The 27,330-nt window shown below is 31.9% G+C and overlaps 2 protein-coding genes across 3 annotated transcripts; one reads left to right on the top strand and one right to left on the bottom strand.

The window, feature by feature from the left end:
• Positions 1 to 6,486: 6,486 nt before the first annotated feature.
• On the top strand, positions 6,487 to 9,745 carry LOC101217675 (protein PHOX1). 2 transcript variants are annotated; one of them, XM_004146665.3, is made up of 3 exons: positions 6,487 to 8,964; positions 9,042 to 9,247; positions 9,358 to 9,745. In XM_004146665.3, the coding sequence occupies exons 1-2, from the start codon at positions 6,972 to 6,974 to the stop codon at positions 9,182 to 9,184; spliced, it is 2,136 nt and encodes a 711-aa protein (XP_004146713.1). In that variant the 5' UTR covers positions 6,487 to 6,971; the 3' UTR covers positions 9,185 to 9,247; positions 9,358 to 9,745. The 2 variants fall into 2 exon arrangements, with proteins under 2 accessions (XP_004146713.1, XP_011655705.1); XM_011657403.2 differs by having other exon boundaries at positions 9,355 to 9,745.
• A 6,307-nt stretch (positions 9,746 to 16,052) lies between these two features.
• LOC101220236 (probable 2-oxoglutarate-dependent dioxygenase ANS) lies at positions 16,053 to 25,940 on the bottom strand. The gene is made up of 4 exons (XM_011657396.2): positions 25,621 to 25,940; positions 24,212 to 24,459; positions 16,580 to 16,913; positions 16,053 to 16,480 (listed from the first exon to the last, which is right to left on the bottom strand). Exons 1-4 carry the CDS (start codon positions 25,864 to 25,866, stop codon positions 16,244 to 16,246), a joined length of 1,065 nt encoding a protein of 354 aa, XP_011655698.2. The 5' UTR covers positions 25,867 to 25,940; the 3' UTR covers positions 16,053 to 16,243.
• Between the last annotated feature and the right edge of the window lie 1,390 nt (positions 25,941 to 27,330).

Raw genomic sequence — 27,330 nt, 5'->3', positions numbered from 1 at the left:
TTAAATAAATTGTTATTAGAAATATGAAAAGTTTAGAGAAATCAATGAAGTACCACGAGGGAAAATATCAAAATTTTATTAGAATAATCATATATACATTAAGTGCATCATAATCATAATTATAGGGTAAAATACCATTTTAATTTTAACCACCACAATTGAATAAATTGTTTGTTGAATAAGAAATTTTGAGACCAATCACAAGTTGCCACATCATTTATTAAGTTAATGATGAAAAGTACAAATAATTAAATTTGGGACTAATTAAAGTTGACATATGCTCCAAATTAAAGAGTTAAAATAAATAAATTGGTCATTCTAATAATGCCACATGTTTTCATATTAATCGTTGGATTAAGTTAATCATTTTAGTTCAATTAAATATTATTTACTTGAACTAAGTTCAATTAAGCCAAAAAATAAGCTTAATTGAGCCCAAAGACTAATTATAACCTAAGTTCATATGGTTGAGCTCATGGTTCTTGTCCATGGACCAACCAGGTTCAAACCCATAAAGCCCACCAGTGAACTCTATAAATAGAGAAATTCTCCTCATTTGTAAGGGTTGGAAAATTTTGACTCTAGAAGATCTAGAGAGAATTCTTCCAAGAGCTAGAAGACTCCCTAACTCCTAAAGTCGACTATCCTCGAAGATTGAAGCTTCTTTAAATATACAAGCTATACTTTCTTCCAAGGCTCCAACTTCAAGAACGCATCAAATTAACAAAAATACAACATCAACCCAAGTTCAAGTCCACGAATTAAATTTCTCCGGAAATCTCGTGCGAACATTGTTAATTACTTAATTTGAAACCCACAAACATGAAAATCTGCTACAAATTGCATACATAATTACAAGGATGTTGATTCAACGAGATCCATCCTAAAAATAAATATTTATTTAATATTTTTACACAATATCTATCATTCTGGGTTATATTCCATTGTTTTAACCTACACAAATACTGTACCTATCGGATAAGAATTTTTCTCAAGTAAATCGGCTTAAAATATAAAAAAAGTGAAATTCTTGTATTTTTCGAGTATTTAAATTCAAATTTTTATAAATATTTTGGAATATAAATAATTTGAAGATATTGAATTTATGTTTGTCGATATCAACTAGACTCAATAGAGTGAATTTGTTTTAATAAAATAAGTGAATAATCGTAACTAGCACGATTTTAAGGAATGATAAAATTTTAAATTCAATTTGTTATTAAATATATGTATTTTGGAGGTATTTAAATTCAATTTTTTTATAAATAATTAAAAAACGTTGACTTTAGTTTATGTTTGCCATTATTTTAGGGATATGGTCGTTTAAACGAATTCAAATTGACAATTTTATTGGATGTTATAAAATCTAACTTCAAATTGTTATTTGAAATATAAAAAATATGTATGATGTATGATGTATTATATAATAAAATATTAAAAGAAACTTTATGAAATAGAGAGTGATGAAATTATATTAACAATTATTTTAGAGGTGACAAACAAATTTGAATTCAAATTCATTACTATATATTATGATTTATAGAAATAAATTGTTAATTAATTGATTTGAAACTTAAAAATCAAAACTCTATATAAATTGTAGGCATAAATTGAAGGAACGTTGGTGTAATCTTATATAATTCGAAAATAATAAATTATTTAATATTTTCCAAAATTGATGGTTTTTGCAAATACAACACACTGTAGATGTGATATCCTATCATTTTTTAAATATACAAATATATTGTATCAGACGGGAAATAATTTTTGTATACAATGAGTATAATTGGTTAAAAAAAAAGTAAAAAAAATCTGCAACCATAAATTTGTTTTAAATCTTAATATTTTTTAAATTTGCTATTTCTCATTTTGTTATCTTTTTTTTTCATTTGGTAGTTATCCCTATTTTTTTCTTCAATTTTTCAATTTAGAGGGAGAAAATGCATTATTTTATTTTATATTTCACAGTTCCTAGCCTCTTCATTTTTTATATTTGATTTTTAATATTATGTGATATATATGTTTGTTTCTTTAGTATTATTTGTTTTAATGTAATAGATTTCATAAATTATTTGATATATATAAAGATATTATGAGTTGTAGAGTTAAGTATAATTTTAGTTTGTATTTTTAATCATCAATTTAATAAATAATTGATAAATCATGTTACGATTGGTCTCAAAATATTATATTCTATAGATATAAAACCAAAAATTTTAGTAATTTTTTTTACACTTCAATGATCTATTTAACATAAAAGAATCAGCATTAAAAAATTTAAAATTCAATTTTAGTAGTAAATATATGTGAAACTTCAAAGTTTGTGCATAAATTTGAAATTATTGTATTAGAAAAGGCCGCTTGTAATTTAAAATTTAAAAAGAGAGAGAGAGAAAAGTTTGTGTAATTTACAGGAAGATTGAAGATTGAAGATTTGTGAAGTCGTTGAAGAAGGGCGGTGAGTGAATTAGGGATGCAAGGCAAAGGACAAAGTGGATGAATTCTAGTAAAAACACGCCGTCTAAAAAGGCCTAAAACCAACTGACCAACGTCAACCTCATATTGATCTCACCAGTCACGAGTCGACCGCCTGCTGCGGTAGCGGTGGGGCTTGGGCGGTGCAGCCTCTTCCCGTGTCCGCTTAATTTGTATCTACTATTTTCTTAATATTACTAAATTACTAAATTAGGAAAAAACCAAGTCAGACCTACAATTTTGATTTATTTATTTAGGGTTTTCTCGTTTCATTTTTCTATTATTTTCTGGTTAATTTTCCTATGTAGGTTAAGATTTATATTTATTTATTATTTGTTCTATTCAACATGTATATGATAATCCTATAAGTTTACATTTCCAATTGATAATTTTAAATTAGTGACATTTTGAAAATCCACCAATTCCTAATAAGAAGGAAACAACAAATTTTTTAATATTTTAGTGACCGAAGTCGAAGGCACGTAAAGGTTGGTGACCAAAATGGTAAAATTCTTCATTCTTTTTCCATTTTAGTTTTTAAAAATAAATGAAGCATTTGGAAGGGGGAAAGGTAAAGGGACGTGGGCCGGAGTGGGGGACGTTGTGAAAGGCCCATTAAAGTTCATTGCGATTGTCGTAGTTGGAAGGGGAGATATGCATATTCTGTTCACGTGGGGGCCACTCACAATGGCCGACATTGGATGGTGGGGTCCTTCCAAACCCTGCCTTCTCCCCACCACTCTTTTGTCCGCATCTTTATTTTTCCTTTTTAAAAAATGATTTTTTTTCTCACCCCAAATTTGGTCCCCAACTATTAGGGTAAATATCCATCAATACACCAACCTCCATCCCCAATTAATTGAGTTCTCTTTTTTATTTGAGGATATAAAATATTATGTTCTGCCTCCTATTCATTTTCTTTTTAAAATGTTTCTTCATCTTTTTTTCTAAATTATTTACCCTCTTTTCAATTTTTCTTAAATAAATATTTCAATTTTGTTACCTTATATTTTTCCCTTCTCAATTTTGAAACTTTTAATATTAATGCTTGGAACAGTTTTGGCTTCTAAATATTTGACCATAACATTCAGTTTTCTTCTTAATATGAGGATTAAAAAAATTGTGAAATTTATGTTTGTTTTCTTTTTAAATTATTTAATATGTTTTTTAAAAAATTTTAAAATAATATAATATTAAATTTATCTTCCTAATTCAACCCTCCAAAAAATTCTTAATGTAGACTACACAAACTTTATAGGATGAAATTGTGTAAAAAAATCATTAAAAGAAAACAGTTAACTAATCCTAACTAGTAAAATTGATAAAATATTTGAAGAATGTACCAAAATTTTAAATTCTAACAACGGTGGATATAATCACCAAAAATTTGAGTATAATCTGAAAATTTTATTATATTTTGATATATTTGAAAATACTACCTTACAATCTTAAATGAATTTAATTTATAAACATAGAGATGGCATCAACCGTCATAGTTATATAATTCACAAAAATCGACGTATATGGAAGTATTGTGCAACTATTAGAAAGAGTATAATAGAAACAAAATTGCACTTACAATTTTGATCGAAAATAATAAAAATTATTCAATTTAAATAAAGAATATTGCACGAACTACACACGAACATATTGTTAGTGCATGAATCTGCATAATATATTATACTTACAAAAAGGAATACATCATTTTATTTTAGACTAACATTTAAAATATGTAAAGGAAAGGAAATTGAAGAAAGGGAAATATTTTTTTTAAAACAGAACAATATAAAGGGAAATAGTTGTAGGATAAAAATGTAATTTAATAATCCTCTTATTTTCTATCATTTGAAAAACGAAACCAAAAATTAAAAATTTGGGACCCTAACTAAAATTAAATCATTGTATTTAATAAAAATGCAAATTAAAGAAAGATGTTAAAGACTTAATTTTCGAACATAAAACATAAATAATCCAATTAAATTGTTAAAGACTTAATTTTCGAACTTTTTCTAAAGTAAACGATCATTAATTTTATCCTAATGCCTTCTTATTCAATCCATTAAAAGAAACTTCACTTGTACCTAAAAATTCCCATAAACACAATTTATTCTCCAATTATAATAATTAACATATAATTATGGATCCTTTTTGGCCTTAAAAGCATACGATATAGTGTACTTTAATTAAAAAAGAAAGTATATGATAAAGTCTTTTCATGTAACTTTTGTCACATGTAAAAAGAAAGCTAGGTGAAGTATTCCTATCCTAAAAAGAAAGGGAAAATATTGGGTAACTATGCAGGCTAAATGTATCTTTTCAAGAAAAAAAATGCTTTGCAGGCTGAATAATTTATTTATTTATGGTGGAATTAACTGTATCACTTTATTATCTAATAGACTTTTTTTTCTTTTTAAAATTTTCAATTTCCTATCTAATACATATTTGTTATCTATTTAACATAATATGATATTAAATTTATAAGGTTCATTAGACATAAACTTCTAATTTTATATAAATAATAATCAAATTTCAATTCAAAATTATGTCTCATTTTGGTAACTATGTGAACTGGAATTTTTAGATTTTTTTTTTTTCAAATTAAACCTTTTGACACCTATTTTACCCTCTAGATTTCTCATTTCTTTTTATCAATGTATTGAAAAACTGAGAAACTTTTATAACTAAAAAGAATAGCATCTGTTTTATAAATTTGACAAAAAAAACACACAACTCTTTCTTAAATCAGTTTTCACATGAGATTTCGAAGAAATATATTTGGTGAAATTCAACTTTGTTATATTGATGAATATTGTGAATACAATTTCTAGTATTTACTCCTTTAATGCTTTCTCTCGAATACAAGTTAAAAATTTAGAATTTCTTGATTTTCAATCATGCTTTCTCTCGAATACAAGTTAAAAATTTAGAATTTCTTGATTTTCAATCTTTAGGACGTAGTGCAAGCCTATATGAGCTTCCGTCTTTTGGAATTTAAGAAAAGTTTGATCTTCCAATTTTTCAATCTTTATTGATAAGAACTTGTATGTCTTGAGAGCTTTATAGAAATTTGAATCTTCAATTCTTCATTCAACCAAAGTCTCTCAAATGAATGACAAATGTCTCTATTTATAGAGAAAATTTGTGGGCTTTAGGTGGGTTTGAACCCATTTGCTTGTTAGGCTGTTGGGCTTGGGCCCATCTGCTTGTTGAGCTTGGACTTGGCTAATCTGTTTATTGGACTTGAATGGAGTAAACTTAATTATCAAAATCCAATAAAAATATAATTATCAAATATTTGTTGTGACGATGTGACATGATTTAATTGGCTGAAATGTTTTGCTCAATTTTATGAAATCTATTGTGAGAAATTGAGAAGAGATAAGCAATCTTAAAAACAAAAAATATTTCTAAACTTTTGGCCACCCGAATAATCCGACAATTTGAACTACCTAACCTATACTATATGAATTGAGTTAGTTTAAAATATGGACTGAATTATGTTAAAAATTTTGGTTTTTTTTGAATTGGATTGAAAAATTGGATTAAACTCAAGTTGAATGAATGTATATAAAACTTTGTTTTTGTTAAAGGAGTGGGTAAGAAGTTTGTTGGCATTATGGACTTGAAACGAACCGGAACATATGGTAACCCAACCTAGGTCCCCAAATTTTAGTATATATTTGAGAATAATTCCATGAAAAAGAAAACAGAACTAAAATTTGGTAGAATTAGAAAAGCGAAAAAGAAAACACAAAACAACGTTTAAAAAATTCAAATTGTAATTTAACTATTATGACAAGAGAAAGAAAAACAAAAAGCAAAAATAAATAAATAAAAAAAGCAAGAAGGTTGTGGGAGATGACCAAAAGACTTGGAATTCACGGCAACCGGGGGTCCACACACACACACGTATATATGTATATAAAATAAATTAGAAATTGAAAAAAAAAGGAAGGAAATATATATGTATGTATATATAAATTATCAGCTTTTGCTCAGAATTTTGTGGCGTTCACGACAAGTTGTTGGAAATCTTACTCATTACAAAAGTACAAACGGATTCTACGGTTCATTTTCATTCCCATTTTTCTCCTTTGCTAAATTTATATTCCTTCTTCCACAACCAACATTTCTTCCTTCTTCTCACCCTGACATTCTCCGGATTTTTTTCACTGCTTCATACATTTCTCAGATAAGTTTTTTCTTCCCACATTTCTCACAATCCCCTTCTTTCTTTCTCTTCTCGGTTTTCTCTCTTTTGTCTTCCATAATTCGGCCTACCTCGTTCTGCATTTCATTACAGGGGAGTTTTTCTTTTTTCGTACTTTTTAGGGACCTTTTATTTGCAAATTTTTTATTTATAACAATTGTTTGATTCCCCTTCCTCTTGGACTAGTCAACTTTCCTTGGTTTGGATTCGTTTAATTTTAACTTGTGTAGTTGTAGAAATTAGGTATTTTCCCTCGTTCTTGGTTCTTTATATTGATTGATTTTTGATGGGAAAGCAATCTGGGAAGAAGAAGAAGCAGATTGGTGATAAATTTCGTGAGGCGATTGCCAAACATCGCCAAAATGGAGATGGAAGCTGTCCAACTTATGACAAGGACCATGTAATTTTTATTACCATGTCCCAGGTTTTAAAGGATGAGGGCAATAAGTTGTTCCAGTCTAGAGATCTTGAAGGAGCAATGTTGAAGTATGATAAGGCCCTCAAATTGCTTCCAAGGAATCATATAGATGTTTCGTATCTTCGGAGTAACATGGCAGCGTGCTATATGCAGATGGGGCTTAGTGAGTATCCACGAGCGATCCACGAGTGCAATTTGGCTCTTGAAGTTACGCCCAAGTATAGTAAGGCATTGTTGAAGCGGGCCAGATGTTATGAGGGTTTGCATAGGTTGGACTTGGCTTTAAGAGATGTTAAGGCAGTTTTAAACATGGAGCCGAATAATATCATGGCTTTAGAAATATCGGAGAGATTAACAAAGGAAATTGAGATGAAAGGATCAAATGAAGATGATGTTGAGATTAAGCTACCTCTTGATTTTGGTGAATTGCCTTCTTCAGTGTCGCCGCAAAAAAAGCCAAAAGAAAAGAACCGAAAGAAGAAAAACAACCAGAAGACTAAGGAAATCATTGATGAGAAGAAGGTTGATGAAACAGTGGAGGAGAAGAAAGTCGATGAGATGGTGGAGGAGAAGAAGGCTGAGGATAAACTAGTCGTGGAGGAGAAAATCTCGACACAGGAGGAAACACCTACGAACACTGTGAAGTTGGTGTTTGGAGAAGATATTCGATGGGCTCAATTGCCAGTTGATTGCACTCTATTGCAACTGAGGGAGGTTATACGTGATCGTTTCCCTACCTGCACAGCGGTCCTTATCAAGTACAGGGATGAAGAAGGTGATTTGGTAACAATTACTACCAATGAAGAATTACGATTGGCTGAAACATCTAAGGAGTCACAGGGTTCTGTTAGATTTTATATATTTGAAGTTAATCCAGAGCAAGATCCATTCTACCAAAGGTTTAAGAATGACGAGGTAGCTAAATGTGAAGTTGAAGAAAATAGCATCTTTGAGAATGGTCATGCATTAAAATCGAAAGAAATAAAGATGTCATCCTGCATTGATGACTGGATAATTCAATTTGCTCAGTTATTTATAAACCATGTTGGATTTGAATCTGGTCCATACTTGGATCTCCATGATCTTGGGATGAAACTTTATTCTGAGGCTGTGGAAGAGACAGTCACAAGTGAAGAAGCTCAGAGTCTTTTCGAATTAGCAGCAGAAAAGTTTCATGAGATGGCAGCCTTAGCATTGTTCAACTGGGGAAATGTTATCATGGCAAAGGCGAGGAAGAAGGTCTACTTTGCAGATGGTGGTTCGAAAGTGCGTGTGCTTGAACAGATCAAAGCTGCATTCGAATGGGTCGAAAATGAATATGCTGAAGCAGAAAGGAAATATCAAATGGCAGTGGAAATCAAACCAGACTTTTATGAAGGCTATCTAGCCCTAGGACAACAACAATTTGAGCAGGCAAAACTTTCTTGGCATTATGCAGTTAGCAGCGATGTTGATCCGAAAACGTGGCCTTGCACTGAAGTTATGGAACTTTACAATAGTGCCGAGGAAAACATGGAAACAGGCATGAAGATGTGGGAAGAATGGGAAGAGCAGCGTACCAGCGAACTCTCTAAATCAAACAATATTAAAACCCAGTTGCAAAAGATGGGGTTAGATGGGCTGATCAAGGACATATCAGTTGACGAGGCTGCAGAACAGGCCAAAAATATGAGGTCTCATATAAACCTCTTATGGGGAACCATGCTTTACGAGCGATCGATACTGGAATTTAAAATGGGGCTGCCAGCGTGGCATGAATGTCTGGAAGTTGCAGTTGAGAAATTTGAGCTTGCTGGAGCTTCTGCAACGGATATCGCAGTTATGATAAAGAATCACTGTTCCAGCAACAACTCACATGAAGGTACAATACGAATATACTTTGTTTTGCATCTCTTAATTCTGAGTTAAATGTCTTTCTTATCTCCTCCAACTATACAGGTCTTGGGTTCAAAATTGATGAAATAGTACAAGCATGGAATGAGATGTATGAAGCTAGAAAGTTACTAACTGGAGTTCCATCATTCCGATTAGAGCCACTATTTCGACGAAGGGTCTCGAAAATCTACCACGTGTTGGAATAAGCTTGCTTGCAACCAAATTTCAGGTTTTTCTTACAGACTAGAAGGAATCGTATACTATTAAAGGTAAATTCTACTAGATTGAAGATATACATAACTGCATAATCTTAAGTTTATCAAAAAACTTGAGAAATTACATCATTATAACAATGGCTTGGTCTTGTTCTGTTCAGCAGGTTTCTTTTCTTCTTTCATGGTACAGATGTAGCATGGTACCCAAGAAATATTAGAAGATTGTTGTCCATTTCTGGTCTGTTCTTATGAATTATTTCTCAATACACAGGGTTCTTCTATCCATTCAAAATGTTGGGGACATATGGAAATTGCAGGGGCTTCCATTTTAGTTAGTTTCTGCTTTCACTTTCATCCTCTTGTCTCCTTCAAGTAGTATTTTTTTTTCATGTTTAAGCTTATAGTTATCATAATTTTAGATTGTCAAAGTCTTCTAGTGCACAAATTCTTTCATTAATTCTTATCTTGGTTTGCTATTTTTAGTGTAAATGACATTTATTTTGTAATATTAGTGGAGGTATTTTTATATTCATTTAATTTATTTTAATTAAATTTGAATTTGTGTGCATATATGTACCTATACTTTTAGTAAATCTACATCTTAAAAATAATTAATGTTACTAGTTTATTGTTCATATATATATATATATGTTAATATTAACATTTTCATTATAAACTACAAAATTTTATTTTAAGGGTTATTGTTATTATTATTTAATCAAATTTCAATTAAAATTAACCTTGCATAACGAAATTAATCATTTTTGAAAGTAAATTGATCTCCAAAACTTAAATAATCGTGACAATTTTAAATTTTAACCTCATACTTTGAATGTGTTGGCAATATATAACTTTGACAAGCTTTTCTTTGAAATATTGTTTGAAAACATATTTTGATATGATCTCAATGGAATATAGAACAAATCCATGTGCAACTTTGATTGTGAGTTTGAACACAATATCATTCAATAGTTAATTTATATATTAATCAAATTAAAGTTTTGCATAATTTAATATTATAGAAATTAATGACAATGTAGGGATGAATATTGTTTTCCTTTTGTAACAAAATTGATGAATTAGAAAACATTGCGCCGATGATATAAAAATAACGGTTAGCAAGAAATTTCGATCAATTAAATTCTGGTACGTCATCGAAACAAACATTGTGATAATGGGTAATTAAGTTTTATCATACCCAATAATTAAATGGGTTCAAGCATAAGCTCAACAGTCAAATAGGTCAAACCCAACAATTAAATGGGTCCAAGCATAAGCTCAACAGTCAAATGAGTCCAAACCTAAGTCTACCTAAAGCTTAGAGAGACCTTCCCGTTTATTTTGAGGTTTTTGGTTGAAGGAAGAATTGTAGCTATAAAGTTTCGAAGAAGGAAGACTCAAACTTCTAAAAACTCTCAAGACATGCAAATTATTATCAACTTCGAGATTAGATGATGACTTGGAAGATCAAACTTTTCTTTAATTTCAAAGAATTGAAGCTCAATAGACTAACAACTATACAACTTTTTGAAGATCGAAAATCAAGAAGTTGTAAGTTTTAATTTGTATTTGAGAGAAAACATCAAATGTATAAATATTAGAGACTCTATCTACTATATAAATCAATATATAAAATTCAATTCAACGAATTACATTTATCTTGAAATCTCGTTTGAACAATGACAACATTGACAAAGCATTCAAAATGTGGAGATGCAAGAAAAGAATTGATGGATATAAAGAGAATTTGTTATGGATGACAAACGAGAGAAGGTTGGAGCAAAATTTTCATCGTCAAAGCCTATATGAAAAAGGAGAGATATCGTGTGTATGGACAAACCAATACTCTTTTTTTGTTAATAAATGATTTTGATAAGGAAAAAACTTGGGGTCATAATTGAAATGGAGTTTCTAAAGAATGCATCATTGTTTGTTCTTAGTCTAAAAATTGTTGAAGTTATTAATGAGATCATATCATATATGGTTTATGAAAGTTGTAGAGGGTGATTTAAATCTATATTATTTTTAAATTTCTTTGAAGGTTTTTTGATATTACACTACTCGACCTGGTTAAATGTTTCAAATTACCCTTTAACTAAAATGAGGTGACGCTAACTTGTAATAAAAATTGAGACCCAAACCCCTAAACTTTGTTTTAGATAACTATTGTCACACTTGTTCCATTTTTACCCATGAAATCGATAACTTTCTTTGAAAAAAGAAATGAAAGAATATAAGAGTATACAACAAAATTACCCCATTTAAAAAAAGAATGACCTAAGTAAAATATTGTCTAGTTATGAAATAGTTACAAAAGTTCTTCGAAATCAAAGTCGACACATGAAATCCAACCAAAGACCAAATTTCACTATGTCTTTTTTTTTACCCCGAAACACCGTATCTCTCTCACCCCAAATGTTCCAAATAACCACGCACGTCGACTAGAGATGTAAGAATAGTCCGAAGAACCTGATACCCCAATCCATATTATAAGAATTGGGTCGGGTAATTAGTTTCAAATGTGAGTTGGGTTGGATTGGGTCTCAGGTTGGAGTTGAAAAATTCGGTTCAGCTCAATTCAACTCGAAATAATGATATATATATTATATTTTTATTATTAATTGAAGAAAATGAAGTAAAAGAAAATGTTTGTTGATATTTAGGGATGAGAACTTGACAACTCAACCCAACTTAATCTATATTTCAAGGGTTGAGTTGAGAATACTATTTGGGTTGCCAACCCAACCAACTCGAAAATATGGATTGGGTTGGGAGACATTTGTCCCAACCCAACCCATTATTTATATTCATAACATTGACAAGCCATAAAAAAAATCCCTTTTATCTTTGAAAGGGGTGGATGGAGGAGGAACTCAATTTTAGCTAATGACACTTTGTGTACCAACAAAACTAACACCGAACTCCGGAAGAATAAAAAGCTCCACACAACCCTCAGAAACTGGAACTCCAAAAAAGATATCAAGATCTTCTTCCACCTTCTAACAAAAGATGCAACAAAAAGACCCAACAAGCAAAGTTCTCCTGATCCTAACAAGTCTATCATCTGTATTAACTCGACCAAGCAAGAGTACTTGTCAGATAAATAACCTAACTATTTTAGGAACCTTAGTCCTCCAAACCAGAACAAAAAAATCGACTCCCTTAGGAGGAACATGATCCAACAATAGATTAAACCGAGACCCTTGTTCCATTTATCATAGTGCCAAATCTATGTGTTAGCCACAAACATTATTGAAATGTACTTGAAAACTGTTTGAATTGACTTTCTAAGCATTTAAATAAATATTTAAAATTTTTTTATAGACAGTTAGAAAACGTCAATCCAAACAACACACTACCTCTCGATCCACCAAATAAAAAAAAGGTCAGATGAACTACATCCACATCCCCACTGATTTGAAACAAATGTGCAGATTTTTTTACATAATTCTATGATCTGCCCAAAGATCCCAACTATTGTTTTGTGTAAAGAAAGCATGCGTGCTCAAAAGACATCACCACCTGTGTCATTAAAATACCGGCCAGCACCCAAACTTGATTTCTTCAAAGTTACATTTTACCCTGAAACCAAACTCATATAATTTCCTCGCAATATTGCTTAATTAAAATCCAAAATTCCTCAGTTAACTCTTTTAGATTATCATTCGCGAAGAACATGTGGGTAATCAAACGTTGTAACCCAAACAGTAAAATCTTAAGAAGGCCATGGTAATGGTCTTTGTAAATGTGGATGAAATTTGCCTCTCCCTTACAAGCAGAGACAACAAGAAAAATAAAGATCAAAATTAAATGGCCTTTTGACAAAAGTAAAAAGAAAAACAAATACTAGTTCTCATATTTCAAATGGAAACAAAATCCACTCTTCCTTAAATTTATAAAATACTACTAATGTAAGTAACAAAATGATAATTTTCTCTTATTCATTACGATCCAATTAACTCAATTAAACAACCTTTAGCATAAGAATTCGATCAAGCACCCCACAACTCACAAATCTTCTTAATTAATTTCTTGTCAGTAGAAGGAACATCTTTGTAAACCTCGGGATTACAGTCGTTAAGCTTAAGAATGGCTCTGCAACATGACGGATGAGGAGGCATTGAATTCTTCATCACATCAATCATACATTTTGTTGCCTCGAAAGTAAACACCGTGCAGTTCACCGATGCGACATCCTTGGTTGAGAACTGATCAAGCGTTGTCGTGGTACGTGTCATCACAGGTAATGCTAAAATGGCTATGCAAACTAGGAATATGATTGGCAGCTTCAATGAGGCGACCATGATTTCAATTGATGGTTAAGAGAAGGATTTGAATTAGATATGGGGGGAAGCTGTGTGTTTTGTTATGTTATGTTTTTATTCAAACCTTTTTATATGAAGTTAATTAGTGTATTACTTTTAGTATGTGTTGTAGATTTGTGACAAATGTAAGATCACCCTTTATCTTTGGGTTTCTTTTTTATGTATGGTGTAGTATTATGCTATCTCAAGGTTGATGGAATAGCATTTTGAGTACCAAGAATTTCTCCTTCATTTACTCTCTTCTTTTTGGCCCCACTTTACTAGCTAGTTTTTCTTTTAATAACAATTGAGGTATGGGAACGGATTGTTACTCGTGCACGAGTTAAGCTCTTTAAATATACACGAAGAAAAAATATTTTATTTGGAAACTTTGGAGTCATTATAGCAATCAAAAGCCACATTTATATACATTGAGGTAACTTTCCGAAAAGAAAACCGTCCTTATTGATGAGAAGGGATCATGAGAATATGGAAGTAATGTTAAGAAAGGCTTAAAAGAATTAAAAGTTAATACAACCAACAATGTGCACTTTTCTTTTTTGGTGGCTCGATCATAGGAACTCCAAAGTTTAGCTTGCTTAGCTTGGAATAATTCTATGTTGGGTGACCTCCTTATAATTTTTCTAAGATACATGTGAGTGAGGACAAAATTTGCTGAAAGAACTCGTGTTGGTTTGTGGGAAGAACTTTCACTCTAATAAGCCTTTTAGAATAGTCTTCAGTTTCTTTTGTATTCCATATTCTTTGGGACAATATATTTGATGGCACCAACCTATGTCAAAGTTTGAAAAAAAAAAAGTTCACGACAGATGCTTAAAAGTTCGGAAAGTAAGTGTTGAAATCCTCAAGAATAAAGAGAATAAGCATTAGATATAGGTTTTGTTTACCAATGAAGTATTTTGAGAGGTCCCAATGAAATTTGGCCTGGGCCTCACTTTTGAAAACCAACATTGTTAGGCCTTGTGCTTGGAGTAAAATTACCCAAATTACGTCCCTTTGATTTCTTAACCCTCATCTTTCATTCTCGATCTTCTTCAACATATTTCTACAACAAATTTTCTCCCCTCGATGGTCGCAAGTTGTAGCACAAGGAGACTTTTTCACCATCTAAGTGAGCAGAAGACCAAAAAATGTAGGCATTCTTGTGCATTGATGTCAATTTTTGAGTACATATAGCATAAGTTTTCAGAGTTTGTATATCCTTCAACTTTGTAGAAATGCTTATTTTCTCACTCATAGGGAGTGTTAGTCTACCACAAAAACCAACTTCCTTATATAATCTACATAAATGGTACTTATTAAATAAAGACAAAATATAAATTAAAGTAAACATCCACCTTCAATAATGGATAACTTTCTTATTCAACTTCATCAAATTTAACTCAAATTACGTTAATTTAGTCTTAGGAACGAATGATATGCAGGGGAGGAACAAAGAGAAATCCTCCGACCATGTGGGTGTTGCTGCTGCTACTATTGTTATTGGACGAGCCGTTACAGATGCTGCTAAAATGGCAATGCACACTAGGAGTACTAGTGTAACTTGGTTGTTGATGTTGCCATTTTGTTGTTACTAAAATTGAGTATAAATTAGGTTAAAGAAAAGGATTGAATATTATGAAGGTTCTTAATTACTCTCTAAGAATCCATAGTCCTTTTTGGTTTGTGTGGAAGAATGTTGGACTAGAATGTTGGACCGGAATCATGTATACTTAAAAGATTTATAGTACGCACCAAAATAAAGTATAATCTATCATCTATAATATATAATACAATGAAAAAGTTGTTTAAAAGTGGATGAATGTTTTTGAACAAATACATGCAAGATAATGCAAAAAAGAGCAAAAAAAAAAAAAAAAAAAGACAAGAAAGAATGACCTTGAAGACCAACATACATCTATAAACGACCATCACAAATCACAGTAGATGAAAATGTCGTGGATAAAACAACCATCCATTTTAAAAAAGAAATTAAGAAAAAAAACATTAGTTCTTTTAACTAAAGGAAACAAAATGCCAATAGCTAGAAAGCTATATATATATAAGGATCTATTTTAATTAAGGAAAATTTTAAAAAATAATAAATTTTACAAAATATGTGCAAGTTATAGAAAATTCTATCATTGTTAATTATTCATATGTTAGAGTGATAAAAGACTATCTTTATGGTTATGAATTTGACCTAACCTCAATCTACTGTATATTAATAATAACCATTTTTATGACTATGAGTTTGACCTAACCTCAATTCACTGTATTAATAATATACATTATCCAAACATGTTTTCGTAAGTATTCAAGTAAAATCACCATTGAGCTTGAAAGCAAGACTCGACACAACCTAATGATCAAGATTAGATCATCAAAATAGTTGTTTCGCTCTCAATCTTCAAAGTGTGCTCATCAAAAAACGGATTGAGATTGATGAAAAAATGCTTATAAAACAGTAGATCATCTAGAAAGATAGACATATAGTAAGTCTTGTGTTTGAGTTGAGTGTCAAATGAAATTTTAATTGAAATAACTACTTCATGTACATCAATCATTGAGATTTTCAAAGGCGAACCAAATATAGTTTTTGGAAACAAAGATAGAGGAGTTGATATAGTGGGAGACAACCTTGCCAGTTTCATACTTTTATTCTGATGTGGTAAAAGCTTAGGAATCACTGAAATAAGTTATATGTTCCATCTTACAAACACACAGAAACACAGAAACACAGACTCTAAATCCTCAATCCATCAACTGGTCTCCGTCCCTTTTGGTAGTTCTGAAAATAAGTTTCCAAATAGTTCTTCACACTTTTGAACAATCTCGGTCTCTTCTCGTCGATCAGCCCCTCGATTGGCTTGATCTCAATATCTTTTTCTGGGCAGCAGAAACACACCAATGAAATCCTCTGCCTCTCTGAATTCGTCACCGCCCGATGAATAGAGCTCTTGAAGATTCCATTGCTCATAACCTCCATGCACATAACACATTACATTAATAATCCTTTAAAAACCCAGTATGTAACATAAAAATAATAATAACAACAAAAATAAGTATTTAATATTGTTACTTCGGCTTGTTCCCCAATGATGATGAGGAGAGAATCAGCAATGGCAGGAACAGGTACTCTATACCACTGATCATCCTTTCGCAATTGGAGGCCTTCAACTTGTTTGTCGAGTAGAAGAATGGTGATAGCTGAACCATCGGAGTGTTCTTTGAGTCCAAGAACAAGATGTGGCGTCGAACACGGGGGATAGAAATTGAACCTTGTGAGTAAAGTTGGTCGCTTCCCTACCTGATCGGTAAAGCTATTGGGCTCCACGTCTAGGGAACTTGCCATGGCTATCAGCACCGTCTCAATTATTTCCATTATTTTTACTGTATACTCATCTAAATCTTCCCTGCTTGAATAAGAGTAAGCACTCATTAATAATTTCTATTTATTTGTTTTTTGGGTTATTAAAAAGGATATCCATCCACACATGCTGATATATATAAAATAAAATGTGTTATTGCATAGTTTTAGGGTTAATGTTTTGAGGACTTTATACAAAGTAGGGTAGTCAAGGTCGACATTATGTATTGCTACAAACTTTGTGTTGGTCTTATTGTTGAGATATATCTGCCGATACTCATCTAGACTAAGGTGAAGTCTTTACACTATGAGCGTGTATGAGAGTTCACATCATTTCATGTATAGGGAAGCTTAAGTTAATATTACACTTCCATTTCTTTGATGCGAGTTGTAATTATATCATAAAAATGACAAGACTTCATGCTTAAGAGGAGCTAAAGTAAGTGAGTTTGAGGAGATCTCAAATATAGTTTGAAGGAAGAGCTTTTTGTAGGAAGTAATAATGGAATCTCAAACTTAGGGGAGCTTATGGTAAAACTAAGAACTAGTACTATATCACTAAATTCAACTTGTTATACATATACAAGCACAACCGTGCACACATACAAACACAATTTTAATTTAAAAACATTAATGAAATCATATATAAAATCTTAATTTAAAATCATAAATAGAATTGCATGGTAGAAATTCATTTAAAATCATTGATGGAATCACAAGATTTCAATCTAAAATCGTTAAGGAAATCACATAGCAGAATTTGAATTTGAACTAAAAATTTGTTAATGGAATATCATATCACATGGGTATGTTCGTATATATATTAAATGAAAGGAATCATTGGTGCTTGTATAATTAAAAAATAGATAGTAGCAACTTTTTATGAAATATTTGAACGATTTTCATTTACTTCTCTTCCTCTATCTCTTCTTGTGAATTTAAGTTTTGGTGTACACACTACAAAATATTGAAGGAATTCCAATGGGACGTAAGACATCAGCGAAACATGCGTTGGAATTGATTGACTAACGCTGATGCAATTTCTCTTTAGTTGGCGAACGAGACCGTCACGACATATAAGAAGTAGACGTACGTCAAAAAATGTGTAAATACTAATTTAATATTCAAAATTTCCTCGACGGAGAACAAAGGAATGTCGGAAAAAGGTAAATTTGAAATTAATACACATCAACTTTTTCTCGATGTGTGACTGAAGGACGTCAGAAAAAAGTTAAAAATGAAATAATTATTTAACCTTTCCCCGACGTGTGACACAAGCATGTTAGGAAAAGTGTAAATATTTAATTAATACTTATACTTTTCTCGACATTTGTCAAATCCACGTAGGAGAATGTTGGTCACAATTATTTAAATCGTCAAGCTTCCCCGACTGGTGGCAGAGCCACGTCGGTGTTAGTCTCCTTTTGACCGACGTTGGGTTGACCACGTCGGTGAAAGAAATATAAATAAATTTGAATAATTGTGACCCGACATGTCACTTATGGCGTCGAAGAAAGGTCACTTATCCCGACGTCTTCAAAGACGTCGGGATTGTCAACTCTATTTCTTCCTCCTTCAACATAGAAGAGAACACAAACACAGAGAGAAAAGGAAAGGAAAGACGGCTGAGAGAGAGGAGAGAGCTTGTCGTCCGCGGTCGCCGTTGATCATGTCGTCCATCTTTGCCGTTGTCGTCCATTTCGCTGCCATCTTCAATTTAATTATTCGAGTTCTGTCAGCTACACACACTTACTGTTTCCAACCTTTTGCATTTATGTTATTATGTGCAGATGGTTGATCATATGATCAAATCCAACCACTTTTTGAATCTATTGTTAGAAATTAATAAGCTAGATACATTATGGATAACACATTAATAGATACATTTCTAGTTTCAAGATACATATGCATTTCTAGATACATGTAATTATTCAAGTACATGAATGGTATGTATTCATGTACTTCATTTATTTTGTGTCTTTTAGGAAGTGTCTCTTGAATACTATATATAGAGATCATTTCCTTCATTTGTATACAAGATAAAAGAATCAAATCAATAGAAGCAAATTGAGTTTTAGAAAGTAAGTGAGTTTCAAGAGAACAACATTCTTCTCTTGTGTGTTATTGAGTTTTCTAAGAGAACAAATTTCTTCTCTTAAAAGTTTGTGAGATTTAGAGTAAATTTAGAGTGGGCTCGTCAACGCCTCCAACAAAGTGGTATCAGAGCAAGGATTGAAAGATGTCATCTAACATGTTGCAGCCTCAACTTCCTCGTTTTGAGGGAAAAAACTATAGGCGGTGGAGCCAGCAAATGAAGGTTCTTTATGGATCTCAAGATCTTTGGGATATTGTTGACATCGGATATTCAGAGCCAGAAAGTGAGAATGGTCTTTCAGCACAACAACTCAATGAGTTGAGAGATGCTAGAAAAAAGGATAAGAAGGCATTATTTTTCATCTACCAATCTGTGGATGAAAATATTTTTGAAAGAATATCAGGAGTCTCTACTGCTAAAGCAGCATGGGATGCATTGCAAAATTTGTATGAAGGAGAAGAAAAGGTAAAATTGGTCCGATTACAAACACTTCGAGCTGAATTTGATACAATTCGAATGAAAGATTCTGAAACTATTGAAGAATTTTTCAACCGTGTTCTCTTAATTGTTAATCAATTGAGATCAAATGGAGAAACAATTGAAGATCAAAGGATTGTTGAGAAGATTCTTAGAAGCATGACTAGAAGATATGAGCATATTGTTGTAGCAATTGAAGAATCCAAAGATTTGTCAACTCTCTCTATAAATAGCTTAATGGGATCTCTTCAATCTCATGAGCTCAGATTGAAGATGTTTGATTCTAATCCTTCAGAAGAAGCTTTTCATATGCAGTCCTCCTATAGAGGTCGATCCAATGGAAGAAGAGGTGGACGTGGTGGTAGAGGCAATGGACGATCCAACGTTGTAACAAATACAGAGTCAGAAAGCAGAGACAATCAATTTTTTTCAAATAGAGGACGAGGAAGAAGTTCAAATAGAGGAAGAGGTAGAAGTGGTGGTCGTGGAGATTTTTCTCACATACAATGTTTCAATTGTAGACGTTATGGACATTTTCAAGCAGACTGTTGGTCTAAGAAGACTAATTCTAATCAAGCAGAAACCACACTAATGCATGAGCAATCAAATAATGATCAAGGTCTTCTCTTCCTCACTCTCAATGTTCAAGAATCAAGCACTGAAGAAATATGGTATCTTGATAGTGGTTGTAGTAACCACATGACAGGAAGAAAGGATATTTTTATATCTTTAGATGAATCTCATCAAAATGTAGTGAAGACTGGTGACAACAAGATGCTTGAAGTCAAAGGAAAAGGAGATATTCTTGTCAAGACAAAAATGGGAGCAAAAAAAATTACTGATGTGTATTATGTTTCAGGTCTCAAACACAATCTTTTAAGTGTTGGACAACTTCTCCTAAGAGGACATGATGTTATTTTTAAAGATAACATATGTGAGATTAGAACCAAGAATGGAGATCTCATAACGAAGGTTCGTATGACTCACAACAAAATGTTTCCAATTAAAATATGTTATGAGAAGCTTGTTTGTTTTGAGACTTTAGTAAATGACACCTCATGGTTATGGCATTGTCGATTTGGGCACCTAAGTTTTGACACTTTGTCTCACATGTGTCAACAACATATGGTGAGAGGAATGTCAAATATTAAAAAGGAAGATCAACTCTGTGAAGCATGTGTTTTCGGAAAGCATCATCGAAATTCATTTCCGACTGGAGGTTCTTGGAGAGCATCAAAACCACTCGAGCTTGTTCATACAGACTTATGTGGACCTATGAGAACTACTACACATGGAGGTAACCGTTATTTTCTCACATTTATTGATGACTACAGTCGAAAAACATGGATTTATCTACTAAAAGAAAAGAGTGCTACTTTCGAATGTTTCAAGACATTCAAAGCAATGGTGGAAAATGAAAGTAACTTGAAATTGAAATCATTGCGTTCGGATCGTGGAGGAGAATATATTGTTTTTGCAGATTTCTTGAAGGAAAATGGAATCAAGCATCAGAAGACTGTTCGAAGAACTCCTCAACAAAACGGAGTTGCAGAGAGGAAAAATAGAATAATAATGGAACTTGCAAGAGAGTATGTTGAAGGCAAAGAAGCTTCCTGATCAATTTTGGGGAGACGCAGTAACTTGTGCTGTTTATCTCCTAAATAGAGCTTCAACGAAAAGTGTGCAAGGTATTACTCCTCAAGAAGCATGGAGCGGATTGAAACCAACCGTTAGTCACCTAAGAGTGTTTGGGTGGCATTGCTTACTCTCACATTTCAGATGAGAAAAGAGGTAAGCTAGATGATAAATCAGAGAAATGCATTTTTGTTGGGTACAGTGAGAACTCTAAGGCCTACAGACTATACAATCCGATAAGTAAGAAAGTTATTATTAGTCGAGATGTCAAGTTCGATGAAGCAAAATTGTGGCAATGGAATGCACCAAATGAAGACCAAAATCCATTACATGTTGATATGGATGGAAAAAAAGATGCTCGAGACTTGGAGCTTGAAGTAACTCAACCACTGACTTCACCTTCTTCATCACACTCCACAAGTGATGAAGAAACTACTCCAAGGAAGACCAGAAATATTCAAGAGATCTATAATACTTCAAGAAGGATACTAGATGAAGAACATGTTGATTTTGCTTTATTTGCAGATGTTGATCCTGTATACTTTGAAGAAGCAATTCAAGATGAAAATTGGAAAGATGCAATGAATCAAGAGATTGATGCAATAAGAAGAAACGAGACATGAGAGTTAGTAAAATTACCAGAAAATAAAAAGGTTCTTGGAGTCAAATGGATCTATAGAACAAAACTAAAGCAAAACGGAGAAGTGCAAAAATACAAGGCCAGACGCATTGTAAAATACAAACAAAAGTTTGGTGTGGATTATGAAGAAGTTTTTGCACCGGTAACTCGCTTGGAGACGGTTCATTTGTTGTTAGCCCTTGTAGCAAAAAATAACTGGAAAGTTCATCAAATGGATGTAAAGTCAGCATTCCTAAATGGGTATTTAGAGGATGAAATATATGTTGAGCAACCCCCGGTTATGCAAAGATTGGAGAAGAAAATAAGGTGTGTCGATTAAAGAAAGCCTTGTATGGGCTAAAGCAAGCACCAAGGGCTTGGTACAGTCGCATCGACAATTTTTTCTTAAAGGATGGTTTCAGAAGATGTCCATATGAACATGCTCTCTACACCAAAGAAGATGAAAATGGTAATTTCTTGATAATTTGTCTATATGTTGATGATTTAATATTTACGGGCAACTCAAATATGATGATTGAAGAATTCAAAGAGAGCATGAAAAAGGAATTTGAGATGACTGATATGGGTTTACTTCATTATTTTCTTGGTATTGAAGTTAAACAAGGTGATAATGAGATTGCAATTTTCCAAAAGAAGTATGCAAAAGATTTGTTGAAAAAGTTCAAAATGGAGAATGCTTATCCTGCCAGTACTCCTATGGAATTGGGTTTAAAGTTAAGTAAGCATGATGTTAGTGAAGCTTTTGATGCCACCATTTATAGAAGTTTGGTTGGAAGTTTAATGTATTTAACTACAACTAGACCTGATATTATGTTCTCGGTCAGTTTATTGAGTAGATTTATGACATCACCAAAGAGAAGTCATTGGGAAGCTGGAAAGAGAGTTCTTAGATACATTCTTGGAACTGTTGATCATGGAATCCACTATAAAAGGAATGTGGATAATGTTCTTGTTGGCTACAGTGATAGTGATTGGGGAGGAAATATTGATGATTTCAAAAGTACTTCTGGGTATGTATTTAATATTGGTTCTGGAGCAGTTTCATGGGCATCAAAGAAGCAAGATGTTGTAGCATTGTCCACAACAGAAGCTGAATACATTTCTTTGTCTGTTGCTAGTTGTCAAGCACTTTGGCTAAGAAATGTACTACATGAATTGAAGTGTCCTCAAGAGAAAGGGACCATCATGTTCTGTGACAATCAATCATCTATTTCACTTTCGAAGAATCCCGTTTTTCATGGAAGAAGCAAACACATAAACATCAAATATCATTTCATCAGAGAATTGATCAAAGATGGAGAAGTATATATCAGGTATTGCAAGACTCAAGATCAAGTTGCAGACGTATTCACAAAAGCATTAAAGACAGATTCATTCTTGAAAATGAAAGAGAAGCTCGGAGTTTGGGAAGTCTAGCTTAAGGGGGCATGTTAGAAATTAATAAGCTAGATACATTATGGATAACACATTAATAGATACATTTCTAGTTTCAAGATACATATGCATTTCTAGATACATGTAATTATTCAAGTACATGAATGGTATGTATTCATGTACTTCATTTATTTTGTGTCTTTTAGGAAGTGTCTCTTGAATACTATATATAGAGATCATTTCCTTCATTTGTATACAAGATAAAAGAATCAAATCAGTAGAAGCAAATTGAGTTTTAGAAAGTAAGTGAGTTTCAAGAGAACAACATTCTTCTCTTGTGTGTTATTGAGTTTTCTAAGAGAACAAATTTCTTCTCTTAAAAGTTTGTGAGATTTAGAGTAAATTTAGAGTGGACTCGTCAACGCCTCCAACATCTATTTACTACATTATCGAAACCCATCTACTCGATTAATTTCAGATTTTCTTCTTGCATATTTTCAACGAAATAAGTTCAAGGGAGATGGACAAAATCGATGTGTTCAAAGGCATACTTGATAACCATGTGTTTGTTGTTGTCCTTGGTTCCACCACCATCTTCCAAAAAATCATCATCAAAGTCCTGGGAACATTTGCAACCACAACTGCTCTGTGTATGTTGCAGTGGGCACTGAACTTGGTGATTGGTAATTTACGATAACAAAAATAAAAAATAATTAAAAAATAAAATAAAAGCCTTCCTCGACGTGCAATACACGTCAGGGAAAGGGCCAAACTCCGACGTTTTGCATCGACGTCAGGGAAGACGTTTCTCAACGTCACGTCAAAAAAGACTTTGCCGATGTGCTGACATCACACCAGGGTTTCCTTTTTTCGATGTCGAACTTATGCACCGGTGAACATGACACTGGCGTTCGCGTCGCACGTGCCGGGGAAGGTGTCCCCAACGTTGTTTCTCCGACGTTCATGCCGACGTTGCATATGGATGTTGGAAATACTTTCTCCGACGCATTTTGTGTTTTTTTAGACGTATTTTTGCGTCGAGAAAGGTTTTCATTCTTGTAGTGACAATTTTTGAGAATGTTGAACTGATTTAGATATATGAAAGATTAGCGTTGAAACTAACCTGAAAGATGGAGGATTTAAAGGCCAAAGCTCGAGACGTCTTTCATCTTCAGGATTTGTCACGAAATATAAACGATCAGACCAATCTAGAATTTGTTGTTCTGAAAGAATTAAATCATTCCCATATCCTTCCATTCCATCAACTTCTCTTCCATATCTCATCTTCTCTTCAATGGGCAATGAGAAAAATTGCTCACTTATTTTTCTCATCTTCTCCAAAAATGAACTTGAAATGCTGTGATTAATAGCCTGAAACCACACTCTCAAATTAGTTAATCTAAATTAATTTATAACAATCACTCCTCTTTCCCTTTTGCTCCGTTTCATGACCATTTAGCCATTACTATTTTATTTCAATTTTTTTAGAAAAAACTATAATTCATATCTACATACTATGGTTTCTCATTTCTTGAAAAAAAAAAAGGAATTCTTAATATAACTTACTATTTCGAATTAGAGCTAATTTTTGGAAATATTGGGATAGTTGGTTTTTCTTTTTACGTTTTTTTTTTTTTTTTAATTTTTAATTTTTAATTAAGCACATGAATACTATTTCCACGTTTAAATAGTTTGTACTGTAATCTACGTTTTAAATTAATATTTTAAAAAATCAAATAAAAATTTGAAAACCAAAGGATTCCTTATTATTGTCAATATTATTTTATTTTTGAATTTTGCTAAAAATTCAAGAAAGATTTAAATAATTACAAGAAAATGATTTAATTGTAAAAATAAAAATAAAAAATCCAAATGGTTAGAAAATGGAGATATAATTAGTTGCCAAACATTCCATATATATATATATATATATATATAAATATATATTCTTGATTTTACATAAGTATAGGTAAGACTAATTGTACCATAATCAATTTGTAAATACAACCGAAAAAGTAAGGAGTTTGCAAAATAGAAAAACATTTATAATAATAAAGTATATGTCACTATATTTTTTTAATTGTAAAAATAAAAAATGTAAAAGTAAATTAATATCTGATTACCCTCCATACTAGTCATACATTTATAATATGAAAAAAGTGTTATGCAATTGTATATTGTTGATCATTCAATACTTTTGTCTAAAAATATATAGAATTAACATACAAAAAAACAAACAGATATGTGTTTGGACACAAGCAAATAAACAAAAGTATATCTAATAATGTATTTCTTTATATTATCCCATCTTTTAAAAACCACAAACATAATATTAATAATAAGTTTTGAAGCTTAAAAATAATTGTCTCCATTTACTAATCTTTCCTCTCAAAATTTAGCTAAAAACTCAAATGTATTTTTAAAAAAAGTCGAAATGTATAATTAAAAGTTTGAAGCAGAAAATTAGAAGAAAATAGAATTAAAAATAAAGTTGATATGAAAAGGGCAGTGTTGAGGTTCATGAAAGCTCACCTGAAAGCATCCCCAAGTACTAAGAGCCAAACGGAGGTCGTTCAACGGACCCTCGCCGGCAGACGGCGATGAAAGTTGAGAAAGGTCAACGACCGGAATCTCTGCCAGTGGAAGTGGAGTATTATTGTTGGAACCTCCGCCGTGGTAGCCGCCTTTGTAAATATAACTTTCCGGCGTGTGGCCGCCGTTGATGAGAAGTTGTTGTTGGAGTGTTTGTGTTTGTGTGTTCTGAGAATTTTGTGCCATTATTGTTTATGTTGATGAGCTTCACATATCCACACATATATATTTATATTCTTTTTTATTAAACATTTTTAAGATTAAACTGCCCTTTTCATTTTAATTTATTACACTTATGGACATTTTGGACCAAAGTTATTAAAAAAAAGAAAATATTAGCGTTAATACTATTTAAAAATCTCCAATAAGTTATAATAAACTGCTCTCCAAGCTTCCATTTACTATTGTTTTTATTATTCAATATTATCATTTTTTTAACCACAATGCTATTATTTTTTTTATTAAATTGAAATAATTCATATCTAAACACAAACTATTATAATAATTTTAGTAACTTATTTCTTACTTCAAACATCTCTCTTATTTAGCTTTAATTATTGAGCAAATATCTTTTTTTTTGTTTGGGGAGTCCATTTTAAATTGTTTTCCATTCTTGGTAGATTTAAATTTGTAATAAAATAAGAAAGAAAACTCGCTTTCAGTTTAATAAATTATTTTCTGTGCAAAGATGTGTAAATTAAGCCTACAAAATGAAAGGCATCAATGTCTATTTAAATTTATTATTTATTTTTATTTACAATCGTATTAGGTTAAAGAGAAATGGACTTCATAACTTTCAGTTTAAATTAAAGACAAACCTACCACCAAAAAGAAAAGAAACAAACAATGACAAAAACCTCTCAAACACAGAATTAAACTCACACAACTAAAGTACTAAAGGGTTCCAGGGAGAAGAAACCCTCTTGAGTCCTCTCAATAGAAGCTCTACACCATGTGAAAAACACAAACCAAAATCTTAAGTTGGACAACCGTTTAAACTAACCACATCGAGGAGGACGCATGGTTGCATCATACATATATATCTTACACTCACGTCAAATGTGATAAATATAAGTATACTAAAGACTCTTCAAAACCTTAGCTTACACCTAGTTCATCAACTAATTACATTGAGTTTCAAATTTCTTACCAAATAATCACCTTAAAAAGACGTTCAAAGAATAAATGATCCTTAGACTCAGTTTTTCCATTGTCTAAAAACTAGCCTAAACCACAACATAAAACCTAGGGTGTCTAATGACTATATTAAAAACACATTAAAACAACGAAGGGAGTCCAAATAGAAAAATGTAACAAGAGCCTCAAATTAGTTTTATTTTGTAGTAAGATTATAAATAGTCAATCATTACAATTTAATAAAACATTCTTATTAGAGAGATTTCTCTCATTTTATCTTTTATGGCTATGGATTTGATCTAACACCTCAATCCACTACATCGATAATGTATACTAATCCAAACATGTTTATGTAAAACACAAATGGTGATTGATGTGCTTGAAAGCAAGAAGACTCGACACAATCGGATGACAAATGCTAAATCATCAAAATCAGTTGCACGGATTGTAATTGATGAAAAAATGCTTACAAAATAGTAATTCTAGAAAGAAAAACATATAGAAAGGAAGAAA

Source organism: Cucumis sativus, chromosome 1 (assembly GCF_000004075.3).
Source record: "Cucumis sativus cultivar 9930 chromosome 1, Cucumber_9930_V3, whole genome shotgun sequence".
Classification (NCBI taxonomy): Eukaryota; Viridiplantae; Streptophyta; class Magnoliopsida; order Cucurbitales; family Cucurbitaceae; genus Cucumis; species Cucumis sativus.
The sequence above is the reverse complement of the archived record's forward strand: the minus strand, read 5'-3'. Positions and strand labels throughout refer to the sequence as shown.